The sequence below is a fragment of the Dryobates pubescens genome, chromosome 8 (genome assembly GCF_014839835.1).
Source record: "Dryobates pubescens isolate bDryPub1 chromosome 8, bDryPub1.pri, whole genome shotgun sequence".
Lineage (NCBI taxonomy): Eukaryota > Metazoa > Chordata > Aves > Piciformes > Picidae > Dryobates > Dryobates pubescens.
The window spans coordinates 6,247,264-6,261,537 of record NC_071619.1 but is presented as its reverse complement, the minus strand read 5'-3'; the positions used below and the strand labels follow the sequence as shown (position 1 = coordinate 6,261,537).

Below are 14,274 nucleotides of genomic sequence, written 5' to 3'. Positions count from 1 at the left end.
CTTTAACAAAATTCTCACTTAACATAATCTTTAGGTGTAGTTGAATATTAACAGTAGTATTTGTATCCTTAGATCTTGATACTTGTCTATACTGGACTCATAATTTACCCCAAGTGTAGCAGTGAAGAAAACGTTGTGATAATTAGCAGTTTTGAAGCCAATCACGTTCACTGCTGGTGCGAGCGGTGTATCTCCATTGACTTTAACAGAATTTTAGCTACTCATCCTGATAAGAAGTTTGGCCCTAACTATTTAAAGGTTCAATAACAAAATGGTAAATGGTAACAAACAAAATGGTAAATTTGAGAAGTGAGAAGTTGATAAGAATGTTTCCACAGCATTGGCACTGATTTGAGGGTAGACTTCATGAAATCACATTCCCAGACATACTATTGTCAAGCCTAAGGCTTGGCTTTAGAGACCCAGGAAGGGTGAAACTGTCCAAGCTACATGAAGTTGCCAGAGTGGAGCTGCAGTTTTGCTGAACTCTTGACCAAAGGGTGAGAATATGAAATATGTAAGAGCACTGACAGGAAAAATACTTCTGTCTAAGGGATAGATCAGTGGCTTCTATTGGAGTGAGTGGTTTAAGCACAGTTGTAACTAAAAGCTGAAGAAAGAAGAAATGGTAATAAAATTCAAGTTGATCTTTAGTATTAGCTAGTTTGAATCCCAAAAGAGGGACATTAAAGATAGTAGATGTCAGAGAAGCAGAATAAAATAAAACTGAGGGTGGGTAGTTGACACATTTTATACCAATACACAACTTTACTTTGGAAAGCCTTTCAGAAGATACAGTGATTGGAAATCTTAGTAAAAACAAGAGCACTCAATATTTACATTGACACATGTCCAGTTCAAAGCCTTACAAATAAAAATTTAGCTGGAAAGCTTTAGGATTTCAGTTGTAAGCCAGCCTCTCACTGACAGAGCTTTTCCCTTAAGGACTGAGGACTGTGTGTTTATTACTGTATTAGTCATTATTACAAGGTCTGTGTTGAAGCTGCTGAACCTTACACTGTCAGCTTGGTCTAGTCAGGCAATTCCCATATTGTGCTATGTTGGCATAGAAAACTAAATCCTCAGAAAATTCCTTCCTGGACTGCAGGCTCAGGATGTGTGCACTTTGCTTCCTTGTTTGTTCAGTTTGGATAGATACCAAGAGATTTGTGAAACTTTTTGTTGTCTTCCAGTAAAGAAATAGTAGGTGTAACCCTACAAAGCATGCTGCTGTGGCTTAGTATCTCATTAGCCTGTTCAGCTTAGAAGGATTCATTAGGACAAAACCATACTATCCTCTGTAAGGGAATGAGGAAGTGCTGCAGTTATGTGTGGTACCATGGTAACAAGGCTTAGCTGTGACTTTGACATTGACTGGCATAGAGTTTCTGACATCCTTCTGGGAATACCAGCAGCAGTAGCTACATCTCTTAAACTCTTTAAGTATTTCTGCATGAATGAGTGCAAACTATAGAACTCGGAAGTGAAGTGGTCTCAGAGTATTTGTGTGGCAGGGTGTTTATGCCACTTAACCCCAGCTGCTAGTTTCAGTGAGGCTCTTTGTGGGCTAACATGGCTGTGTGGCTTCTGGACTAGAATCAGATCACTTCCAGCATTTTAGGAGAGCAGACAGTGCAAACATGATACTGTGCTGCTCATGTGGATCTGTCCCGAGTGTTCACAACAGTTCATGGGTTGGACATAAACAGAAATTTGTGTGCAGTCCACTTGAAAATATCCTATTGTGTGTAGCAGCCACTGTTAGTCATACAGCTTTTTCAGGAAGTGAGTGAAACCAGATAAATCTGTAGAAATTTGAGTCCAGTGTGGACTGAGGAAATGAACCTCTTTCATCAACCTGAGTGGTTATTTGTTGTTTTGAAATGACTCTCTTTGCTAGAGAGCCGTCTAATGATCTAGGAGCAGGGGGAATTTTAGACTAAAATAAGAATTCAAGTTCTCTTTGAAAGTCAAATGTAATATTAACATCATACAGCTGTGGATAATTCTTTAAAATGGTTAAAAATCTGTTCTTGAGGCAAAGCATGTTTAATTATTCCTCCTAGAGCCCTCAAGAAGCAGCATGTCAAAAGAATACCAATACTTGCAATTTGCCAGAAAAAACCTCCCCATCTCTTATTTCCAGAGTATCAGACAAAATCCTCAAGTCAATACAATTCATTGTCTTGGTTTGTAGTCTCTAAAAGAGGAGATTATAATAGGATGGTCACATGTAAAATGAATGCAGAGAAAAGCCTGCCAGGTGCAGCTATTTAATTTGTCCCTTTATAACAGAAAATGAATTGTGGTAGCATTTAAACGTGGTGAATCACCTAGAGGAGGTTTGTTATGGTTTCCAATTAGTCTTGTCCTTTAGTAACAAAAAAAAAAGGGACACTTGAAAGCTGAAAGACAACAATGGTTAAATCAGGAAGGTGAGAAAGTAGGTTACCTAAACAACATTTAGTCATTTTGCAGCAATCTCATGTCTGCGGGCTGTTACTGAAACAAATAGCTTGGTTGCTCTTTAGAAAGATGGCAGAGTGAGAATAGTGGAAGTATTTTACAGTTACTTGTGCTGTGAAAGCAGGCAGTGTTTTCCTCTCAGACATCAGCAATACACACTGTTGGAAGCAGGAATCTGGACCAAATAAGTAAAAGAGGTGCTGATAATTTCTTTGTCCTTCCCTGAGCACTGTTTCTAACTGGACTTTCTCCAAAGCTTGTTTATACTTCTGAGCTTGATTTAGACTTTTTACAGGCTCTTACTGTCTTCAGTTCTGCTTGAAGAGATCTTACCAACAGCTGAAGCCACCAAAAAGTCCACCTCTAAAAACAAACACAGTGGGGTTTCTCATGCTTGTATTTCAGATGTAATGCTGGCTGTAATTGATCTGTTCTTAATACTTTATTTAGAATAAATTGATGAGTAATGTCTGTGCTATCCCTTTTCATCTCCTCCTAATCCAGGGACTAATCCTAAAACTCCTGCATGTAACAGGAAGGGCAGTGCATAGTCGTGTTAACAGAGAACGTTTATAGCCTGGTTTGGGTTGGGGTTGGGGTTAGGTATTGATGATTACACTAAAATGTGCTTACATTTTGTGTGTAGATTCAGGTTGCTGTTTGGCAGATTGAATTAACACATGACTTGTTCACATCTATAACCTTTATCAGTAGAAAGTATCTACTGCTCAGCCTTACTCTTCAGAGAATTCAGGGGTGATGGTGATTCAGTAAACAAATCCTCCCACACCACTGGGTAAACTGCATATCTTCTCATGCTTGAAGTGGTTATTAAGGGAGATCTGTCTGTTTTTCCAGGAATTATTTATAGTAATGTAAAACATGCCCAGAACCATAGTCAGTGAGAACTTACTGCCAGCCTGACTTCACATTTAGGCTGTTTATCTGTGGGTCAGGATCTCTGTATAAACTGTTGGCTGCAGTTCACTCTAGAGTCCTTTTGCCATCATCTGAATCCAATCACAGACAATAATCACCTCATGAAAATCACAAGGTCTTCGTGCCTTGATTTGGAATATGAAGAAAGTAAACAAACATGAGAGAAGAAAAAATGTTGGGTAGGGCTGCCCAGTTGGTTTGAGTTGGGATAAACAGGCACCCTGCATGTGACTGACCACTAACAGGAACTTCATTTGGTTCACTTAGAAAAAAGAAGAATGGAGAAGAACAGCCAAAGTCCTCTGTCAGCAATCAGTACCGAATTGTTACACCCACATTCCAGTACAACATGGACTACAAGAAAGTTGGCAAATGTATTATTATAAACAACAAAAATTTTGAAGACAAAACAGGTAATGTTAGTGCTCATGGCAGAGCATTTTATGCTTAGGCTTGTAAAAAGTGTTTTATTTTTAGGATGTGGAATTGTAATGCATGGATTTATCTTGTTTGGTTTTGTTCTGAGAGTTGTTCCCACAATTTATTCCTGTTCTTTTAACACTTAGAGTGCCTCTTTGCAGCTGCTTCTGTTTCAAAGAGTGTATCACTTCCCTCTGCTAACTTCAAAGTAAACCTTTGTCCCAGTGTTTAAGGATGAGTTGCTGAAGTTTGAACTTCAGCATCTGTAGCCCATGTTATAATTTCTCTGTCCCTGAGCTACAGCTACAAGATACAAAAGCTAATAGCTGTAGCTGTGCTCTGTTCACACTCCTGCATTTAACTTTTTGGACCATACCCAGTTTCAAAGCAGACAGATACTTGTGTTATAGTTAACTTTAGAGGTCTTTTGCCTATACACTAAGCAAACACATTCAATGAAGTGTTTCCTCCAAAGAATTTATAAGAATAGAATGGAATAGGATAGGATAGGATAGGATAGGATAGGATAGGACAGAACATCCCTTTCTTTTATGTGTGTATCAGAGGGAAAGAGTCCAGTGCAGAGCCACAAAAAATGATTAAGGGAGAGGAACATCTTCCTTATGAGGAGAGACTGAGGGAGCTGGGGCTCTTTAGTTTGGAGAAGAGGAGACTAAGGGGTGACCTCATTAATGTTTATCAATGTGTAAAGGGTGAGTGCCAAAAGAATGGAGCCAGGCTCTGCTCAGTGATGCCCAATGACAGGACAAGGGGCAATGGGTGGAAGATGAGGCATAGGAAGTTCCATGTAAATGTCAGGAATTTTTTTCCCTGTGAGGGTGACAAACCGCTGGAACAGGCTGCCCAGGGGGCTCATGGAGTCTCCCTCTCTGGAAGTACTCAAAACCCACCTGGATGTATTCCTGTGTGATCTGGTATAGGTGACCCTGCTCTGGCAGGGGGGTTGGACTGGATGATCTTTCGAGGTCCCTTCCAGCCCCTAACATTCTGTGGTATTCAACAGTTTTGCCTTGGGCTGCTTTATGCATATATTGCACTGCATAACCAAAGGGAGGTAGGATCACCCAGGGAGGTCCTCTGCTGCAAGGTGCAGGAGTTATGCCAAGATTTTTCAGGATCATACACATGTTAGCATTGGATGTACATGATTTTGCTTCTAAGAAAACAAACACCTCGCCATTTATTCGCCAAGTTGACAATGCTGTTAGTGGGTTGCTTTAAAATCGTGTCACCAGGGCATTGGTTAGGTGGATAATGAAGCTAAAGACTTAGCTTTGAACACATGAGTTGCTATGAGTTTTGTCATGTGCAAACCAGCCTTATTCTGTGTTCTCTGGCAGGAATGGGTACACGCAACGGCACTGATAAAGATGCTGGGGACCTGGCTAAGAGTTTCCAAAAGTTAGGTTTTGATGTTTACACCTACAATGACCGAAGCCGTGGTGACATGGAAAAATTACTGAAGCAAGGTAAAAATTTAGATTCATAAAGTGATTCAGAGTGAAAAAAGACCTCTGGAAGTCACCAGATCTGCTCGGAGCAGGCCCAGGGAGGTGGTGGAGTCACCGCCCCTGCAGGTGTTCAGAAAAGGCTTGGACGTGGCACTTGAGTCATGGTTTAGTAGTCATGGGGTGTTAGGTAATAGGTTGGACTTGATGATCTCTGAGGTCTTTTCCTCATTCTGATTCTATTCTAATGTCAAGACAAGTTCAAAATAATCTGGAATGCACTAAAAAAATCAGTCCAGAGTTTGAAACATTCATATTTGCTGAATTTCAAGCTTCTTCCCAAGTACCGAATAAGTTTGTTATTAAGGTGCAATATTAACTGCAAAATGAAAGGCTGAATAACTGAAGGGAATATGTCAATCAGAACAGATTGCTTAGGCCCCACTACAGGCAGTTTTCTAGATAGAAGGATTTAGTTCCTGAATGATTAGGCTTAATCCCCTACCTCTCCTTCCAACATCAGTTTAGAAATACACGGTTTTCTTGTCATACTAGGTGAAGCACCTGTCCTGTGTATTGTGTGAAGAGCCTAACGAGGAGAGGCTGAGGGAGCTGGGGTTGCTTAGCCTGGAGAAGAGGAGACTCAGGGGTGACCTTATTACTCTCTACAACTACCTGAAGGGAGGTTGTAGACAGACAGATGTTGGTCTCTTCTCCCAGGCAAGCAGTACCAGAACAAGAGGACACAGTCTCAGGCTGCGCCAGGGGAGGTTCAGGCTGGATGTTAGAAAAAAGTTCTATACAGAAAGAGTGATTGCACATTGGAATGGGCTGCCTGGGGAGGTGGTGGAGTCGCCATCACTGGAGGTTTTTAGGAGAAGACTTGACAGGGTGCTTGGTGCTGTGGGTTAGTTGCTTGGGCGGTGTTGGATTGGTGATGGGTTGGACGCGATGATCTTGAAGGTCTCTTCCAACCTGGTTTATTCTATGTATATTCTATTCTATTCTATGTATATTCTATGTAGATAGAGTCCAGTCTGTTGAGTCCAGTGGACTAGGCTTGGAGTCAAGTGAAAGATGCATTCATGTATTCAAGGTACTCCTCCCATGACTAAAAATGTGGGTTGTCATCCTAATCCACTCCTTACACTCTCCAGTAGAGAACCAATGTATCTTTAGTCTGAGAAAACTATGCCTGCTAAATGTGATTTGCATTTCAAATGTTGCTTCCTTTTGGCTAAGAACTGTTTGATTTGTAGCTGCTGAGGAGAATCACAGTGATGCTGCTTGTTTTGCCTGTATCCTTCTAAGCCATGGGGAAGAAGGCCTCATCTATGGCACTGATGGACCCATGGCTATCAAGAGTTTGACTGCGCTGTTCAGAGGAGACAAGTGTAAAAGCCTCATAGGCAAACCAAAACTGTTTTTCATTCAGGTAATAGCTCTAAGGTAAATATCCTGTCCTGCTGCAGAGAGGAAAATATGCTCAGTTTGGTTTCTGCTCTAGAAGAGCCCCATAGGTTAAGTGACTACATTTTGCTGGAGGTTTTATGACAAAAATATGTGTTGAGAACAGTTGACTGTGGTGACTTATTTTGTTTGCTTGTAAAAGACAACTTACATACAAGATTCACAAGTGGAAAGAACATGTTGCCATTTGTCATGCAACTTGTGTCATGTAATTTTTGTCATGATTTCTTTTTGTGTTTGGTAATACATGAACTTCAAAGGTGAACTCCCTTTTGTGGAGGCAGAGCAAAGGACAGTACATGGTTATCAATGGAAATAGCACAGCCCAGGTCTCGTGGAATAAAGGCTGTGTCTACAAATTACTGCATTCCACTAAATACTTTTTCCCTCCCTCAGTAGCCAAAAAATGTGTATATTGTATTATTACATTAATATATAATGGATTGTATATTACTTAAGCTGTAAAGACAGCTGTTTCAGAGTACTAACAACACCATGGGTCTGAATTCACTTTTTTTCCCCCAAGTAAATATGTAGATACTGGAGTTGCAGCAGATGTGGTTTTCCCTGGGCTGTTTCATCAGTTAATCCAAAACCACAAAGTGGAAACCATCTTTATTTTAGACTCTTCATACTACTAAAGTGATTTTTCTTTCAATTATAACTTTGGAATGGGTACTTCATTACCTTTAAAATGATTTTAATAAGGGCAACCAACTCATATAATCCCACCAAACTGCTAAATTCTTTTTTGGCAAGAGCTGTCAGTCAAAGCTACTGATCAAGGAATGAAACTTACCAGCCTGGACTGTGGTTCTGGTGCTTCCTTTAGATAAGCCACATGATTAAGAGGGAATTAAGAATGAAAAGAGAGAAATGGAAAACCATTAAAAATGCAACGTACTTGCAATGGGTGGCCAAACACTGGAACAGGCTGTCCAGATTTGAAAGTCTTCAACTGTGGAGATGTTCCAAACCCATCTGGACATCATCCTGGACATCTGCTGTAGCTGTCCCTGCTTGAGAAGGGGGATATGACTGGATGATCTCAGAATGTGATTCTGTTTTCTGTGAAATGCAGTGCTAAAGCAGTGCTTGTCAGGAACCAAGGGCAACATATAGTCCACAGTAAAGGAAATGTCCAGAAGTCACACTGTCACACAAGACATTACATAGTAATTGAGTGCTGAGGTCCATAGCCTGCATCACCATTACCTCCCTTTACTCTATAGGGTGTATATTTTAACATGGGTAGGCTGGTAACTACCACTGAGCAATTGGATATCCCCTAGAACTGCATTTCTGTTTCTAGTACATGTAAAGTACTGCTTAAAACTTTACCCATTAAAAATGTTAATGAGCACTTATTTTTGTAACACCTTGTTTCTCCTTATTGGACAAGTTCTCTTTGCCTTCACTGCTTTCAGGCATGCAGAGGCTCTGAATTTGATGATGGTATACAAACTGACTCTGGACCTGCAAATGATGCTCTGGAAACAGATGCCAATCCAAGATACAAGATCCCAGTAGAAGCAGACTTTCTGTTTGCATATTCCACAGTGCCAGGTAAAGAAAAGGGGGTCAGGGTGGGGACAGAAACCTAAAAACTTATCACCCATACTGGCTTGATTGTAGGCTGACCCTCATTGGTGGTACATTGCTGACCCCTAACACCGTCCCCCATAGCAAACTCCTGGCCAAGCTGGCGGCCCATGGCTTGGATAGGTGAACTCTGCACTGGGTTAGGACCTGGCTTCAGGGCTGGGCCCAGAGAGTGGTGGTGAATACTGCCACATTCAGCTGGCAGCCAGTCACTAGTGGTGTCCCCCAGGGGTCAGTATTGGACCCCATCCTGTTCAATAACTTTATTGATGATCTGGATGAGGGGATTGAGTCCATCATCAGTAAATTTGCAGATGACACCAAGTTTGGAGCAAGTGTTGATCTGTTAGAGTGCAGGAGGGCTCTGCAGAGGGACCTTGACAGGATGGGCAGAGTCCAAGGGCATGAGATTGAACACAGCTAAGTGCAGGGTTCTACACATTGGCCACAACCACCCCAAGCAGTGCTACAGGCTGGGGTCAGAGTGGCTGCAGAGCAGCCAGGCAGAAAGGGACCTGGGGGTAATGGTCAATAGAAGGCTGAACATGAGCCAGCAGTGTGCCCAGGTGGCCAAGAAGGCCAATGGCATCCTGGCCTGCATCAGGAATAGTGTGGCCAGAAGGAGCAGAGAGGTCATTCTGCCCCTGTACATAGCACTGGTTAGGCCACACCTTGAGTCCTGTGTCCAGTTCTGAGGCCCTCAGTTTAAGAAAAATGTTGAGTTGCTGCAACATCTCCAGAGAAAGGCAACACAGCTGGGGAGGGGTTTGGAGCACAGCCCTGTGAGGAGAGGCTGAGGGAGCTGGGGTTGCTTAGCCTGGAGAAGAGGAGACTCAGGGGAGACCTTATTGCTGTCAACAACTACCTGCAGGGAGGTTGTAGCCAGGTGGGGGGTTGGCCTCTTCTCCCAGGCAACCAACAACAGAACAAGAGGACACAGTTTCAAGCTGCACCAGGGGAGGTTTAGGCTGGATGTTAGGAAGAAATTCTTCAAAGTAGGAGAGATTGGCCATTGGAATGTGCTGCCCAGGGAGGTGGTGGAGTCACCATCACTGGAGGTGTTTAAAAAGAGACTGCATGAGGCACCTAGTGCCATGGTTTAGTTGAGTAGATGGTGTTGGGTGATAGGGTGATCTTGAAGGTCTTTGCAACCTGGTCAATTTTGTATTTCTGTGTGAAGGATGGGGATTCACTTGTCACAATGTCCCTTTCTCAGTGATTCTTTCTGTAGAAAAGTTTGACTGAGATTTCTAAGACTGTTTTTTCCACCATGAAACATAACCACAATGGAGAAGATGTAGTCTTGCCCTATCTGTACTTTATGAAATTTGTCTTGTGGTTCAAGACTTTCCAACCTGCCCCTCTTCCTGAAGGCTTCCTGTTCAGAGTTGATTGATAAGTGAATGCATTTTCCAGATATGCTTTATTGCTTTTTTCCCTCCTTTCCTCCCTTATTTCTGCAAAGAAGCAGTGAGGGGGGAGAAGTGGCCTGTAAATGAGGCACAAAAGCAGAGACTTATTGAGTGGGGAGAGCAGACTCAAGGGGCCTCCAGGTAAAAACAGTGTCATTAGCATAACATCATCTGACTAAACAGCTCCTGCACCACCACCACCAGCATTGCACCCATCCCAGAGCTGGGGACAAGACCCTCACCAGCCAAGATACCACCCAGAGGAGCTCAGCCCCAGTAAGGAGGCCCAGCCAGCACCCGTGGATGATACTGGAGGAGTCATCAATCATTGCCCTAACAACCGGGGGGCCACCAGGCCCCCCGGCCTTTGTTGTCACCACCACCATCACCCAGTGTGCACCAGGGGCACTCACCAGTGATGAGAGGAAGATCCCTCAGCCCAGATGGGCTCAGCTTAGGGCTTCTGCCTTTCCTGGGGGGGATTAAATAGGGGAGTGGGTGGGGAGGGCCAAGTGGCCACACCTGGGGTGGGAGGAGACTTCAACAGAGCCCAGGTGCTCTGGGTTTGAGGGGAAAAAAGGGGGGAAATGGAGCAGGTGAGGGACTTTTAGGGTGTCAGGTAATGACAGGAGTAGGGGGAATGGAAAAAAAACAGAAATGGGTCTCCTCTAACCCAAACAATTCTATGGTTCTATGATTCTAAACAAATTTTGCAGTTTATGCTGGGTGTTAGGAAGAAATTCTTCCCAGAAAGAGAGATTGGCCATTGGAATGGGCTGCCCAGGGAGGTGGTGGAGTCCCTGGCCATGGAAGTGTTTAAAACAAGACTGGATGAGGCACTTGATGCCATGGTTTAGTTGATTAGATGGTGTTGGGTGATAGTTTGGACTTGATGATCTTGAAGGTCTTTTCCAACCTGGTGAATTTTGTGATTCTACATGGTGTGCTGAGGGACACAGCTCTAAGGTCCAGTGTGTGTTGTATCCACCCCTTCTACATCAGCTGTGGTGTAACCGGAGAAAGCCCAGATTCGGCAGGTGAGAAGACACAGAGAGTGCAGGGGGAGAAGGCTGCATTATTTTCTGGGAATCCCAGATCATTGAGTGTTGAATGTGAAGGCAGGAAGAGGAGCAACTACAGCACAGAAGTGTTCAGAAAGGAAAAGTGCAAAATCTTGCTATTTACAGTTTCCCAAATGAACGATACAGAAAGATTTGGAGAATTAATACCCATTGCTCTCCACTTTAATCAAGTAAGATATGTGATGTAAGTGATTAAAGTTCTATTTTCTCTGTGTGCATTGTTGCTCTTTGCCCAAACTCTTTCACACAAATGAGAACTTACAGAATACAGAATTAACCAGGTTGGAAAAAACCTTTGAGGTCATCAAGTCCAATCTATCACCCAACACCATCTAATGAACTAAATCCATGGCACTAAGTGCCTCATCCAGTCTCTTCTTAAACTACTTCCAGTGATGGTGACTCTGCCATTGTATTCTTCATCCCAGGATAACAAGAAAAATAACTTCCTGTACTTCCTTGTCTGTCTTTCCTGTAAGGTTATTACTCCTGGAGGAATCCTGGAAGAGGCTCCTGGTTTGTGCAGTCTTTGTGCTCTGTGCTAAATGAGCATGGGAAACAGCTTGAGATCATGCAGATCCTGACACGGGTCAACTATGTGGTTGCCACAAATTTTGAATCCCAGTCAGACGATCCACGCTTCAGTGAGAAGAAGCAGATTCCCTGTGTGGTCTCTATGCTCACTAAGGAACTGTACTTCTGAAAGCACATTGGAATGCAGCCGGTGATGAAAAGATCAGGATATGGTTTTGGGTGAAGATTTGACGATGAACTGGAGTTTAATCACAGAAAGAGATGTAATTACACTAGGTTTTTATATTTTATAAGCTGGGGTAGCTGGTGGGTGGACAATATGCAAGATTTTAAAGAAGAAATAAATGCTGCAGGCCAATCTGACAGCTAATATTAATTACTGTATCTTCATTTTCCCTTAGTGTGGATGTCATCATTTAGAGCTACCAAAGATGTTCTCAGAGTCCCATAAATGTTTACTCTAGAAAACAAACTGTAAATTAAGGAGGAAGTAAAATCAGTTCATGAGACTCCATCTTTCCTTTCACTGCTAGTTCATGGAACCACAACTTGCTCATAAATTTCCACAGGCTATCATATTGTGGCTAAGTCCAGTGATGGAAACAGTTTGCAGCTATATAAAAGTGTGTTTCCTAGTCTAATATATCCCTTCCCTTTTTGTGAACATTATTGATGAAGACAAGTGGTTGCTCTGCGCTTAATCTGGAGGTGATTTTGCTTCGTTATCACTCTAGCACGAGCTGGGTAACTACCAAACCAATATGTCACACCTGATTTACCACAACACTATGGAAATGTAACAAAACAGCAAATTCAGAGCCATTGTGAAAGATTGGCAAGCTGTAATTGGGTGATGCTTTATTAAAGCACCAAGGTAAAGATTTTTCCTTCCAGGTGACAATTAACTGACAAGCATGGCCCGCACCAGTGGTACTGCTGAAGTGAAAATGTCTGCTTGTGGATCTAGAACTTCTGAACCAAAAGAAAGTTCATGCCAAGGCTTTGTAATAAAAGATGAGAACCTAATGTGGAAATGATAGCATTTTATGTTCCAGTAGCAGATGGGTGTTGTAAGATAGCACTTCTATTTTTGAGGGCTTTTTGCCAAGACTTACTTGAATCAGAAACCAGAAGTGCCTTTTTTTTTTTTAAGTTACTGTGCAGTCTGGATTTTTGTATTTTGGAGTTGAATCAATGATGTTTATATTGCTGCTTTTTGTATTCTCTCTAAAGTTGGTAGCTAGCTCACGAAAAAAGGAAGTTTAACAGCTTGATCAAACTGATAAATTGTTTCACCCTTTTCCCAGTGCATGTACTCTTCTGAAACCTTCCCAGAAAATAAGTGCATGCTATCATGGCCAAGTTACCAAACTGCTAAGTTCATTTTCTTTACAAACACTGTGGCATAGCAAGGCATATATTTCTTGTTTCATAAGTCGAATTTACAGTTGCTTGAATTGAATAAATGATTGTTTTGTGGATGTCTTGAGCATGAAATCAATAAAGACCTTTTTTTTTTTAACATTTCCTATGAATATCTGCATGCTTCACACTTGATCTGGTGAAGTGAAAACCAACCAAAATACACTCCCAAATCCTTTCTTGGCCAAGCATGCAGATGGTCCCCAGCATAATTTCAAGATGAAGCTTACAGTGTCGGTTGAAAAGTAGTTCAGAAAGGTTAGCTGGCATTGGGTGACGTGGGGTAGACAGGTGACAGCAGCTCTTAGGATAAAAACATGTATTGAAAGTATTTTAATGGAAGTATCCTGACCTGCCAGAGCTTAATCTTGACCTGTTTATAGAATGTCTTCATGCAGTAAACCATACAGTAGTCTAGCAGTCCCTAGGAAAATGTTCTTCCTATTACTTCTGCCAAATAGCTCCATCTTAAACTGCTTTCTGGCATTAGAGGTTTTACCTCAAGAAACACATCCAGCCAGCATTTCAGTGTTCATTACTTTTCTGGAAGCTCTCCATGCCTTTATAGTTCATTAGTGTTTATTTGCTTAAGGTTTAGCCTGCTTTTACATTTCTGTTGGCAATATTCCTCTGCCTCCAAAACTATCCTCTTATTCAGCCAGTTTGTAGCTCTGAAGCCAGAGAGCCTTGGGAGCAATAAAGGAGCAAGCAGGGGCTCTGAAAAAGGTCGTTTAAGTTTTTAAAGTAATGCCAAAGAATCTTAACAGTTTAACAGGTAAGGAGCAAATTTCCTCTTGTGCAATGCTTTTTTCTTCAAGGTTCTTGGAGAATTACATAGGAAATTTCTCTTAGCTTGGAAGCATGTAAAAAGAGCTAGAAATAGTCCCTGGTCCAGCTCACAAGAGACCACTGGGAATGAATCACAGGAGTTAATACTGGTAGGTGTTCTTTTTGAGTAGGAATAACTATTTGCCCTATTGAACATAATGTCTAAAGAGAGAAATATGTGTGCAGGGCAGGTGTTTAGCAGATTTTGTTAAACATTTACTATGACAGACACTAAATGAGGACAGCTTGGGAATTTCCAGCTAATGAAATGGTGGCTAGCTGGCTAAGAAATAAGACCAAGTGGTAATACTATTTGAAGCTCTTCAGTGTTCTGATGTGCCAAGTCAAAAAGGGATTCTCAGCCTTTACAAGAGGTCTCCTGGTACTCAGCACTGGTTAGGCCACATCTTGAGTCCTGTGTCCAGTTCTGGGCTCCTCAGTTTAGGAAAAGATGTTGAGCTGCTGGAACGTGTCCAGAGAAGGGCAACAAAGCTGGGGAGGGGTTTGGAGCACAGCCCTGTAAGGAGAGGCTGAGGGAGCTGGGGTTGCTTAGCCTGGAGAAGAGGAGGCTCAGGGGAGACCTTATTGCTGTCTGCAACTCCCTGAAGGGAGGTTGTAGCCAGGTGGGGG

At 42.3% G+C, this 14,274-nt stretch overlaps 1 protein-coding gene across 1 annotated transcript; it reads left to right on the top strand.

Moving 5' to 3' along the window:
- Positions 1–3,676: 3,676 nt before the first annotated feature.
- Positions 3,677–11,661, top strand: CASP7 (caspase 7). The gene is made up of 5 exons (XM_054163514.1): positions 3,677–3,818; positions 5,187–5,315; positions 6,554–6,729; positions 8,192–8,330; positions 11,340–11,661. The coding sequence occupies exons 1-5, from the start codon at positions 3,755–3,757 to the stop codon at positions 11,561–11,563; spliced, it is 732 nt and encodes a 243-aa protein (XP_054019489.1). The 5' UTR covers positions 3,677–3,754; the 3' UTR covers positions 11,564–11,661.
- Positions 11,662–14,274: the final 2,613 nt, after the last annotated feature.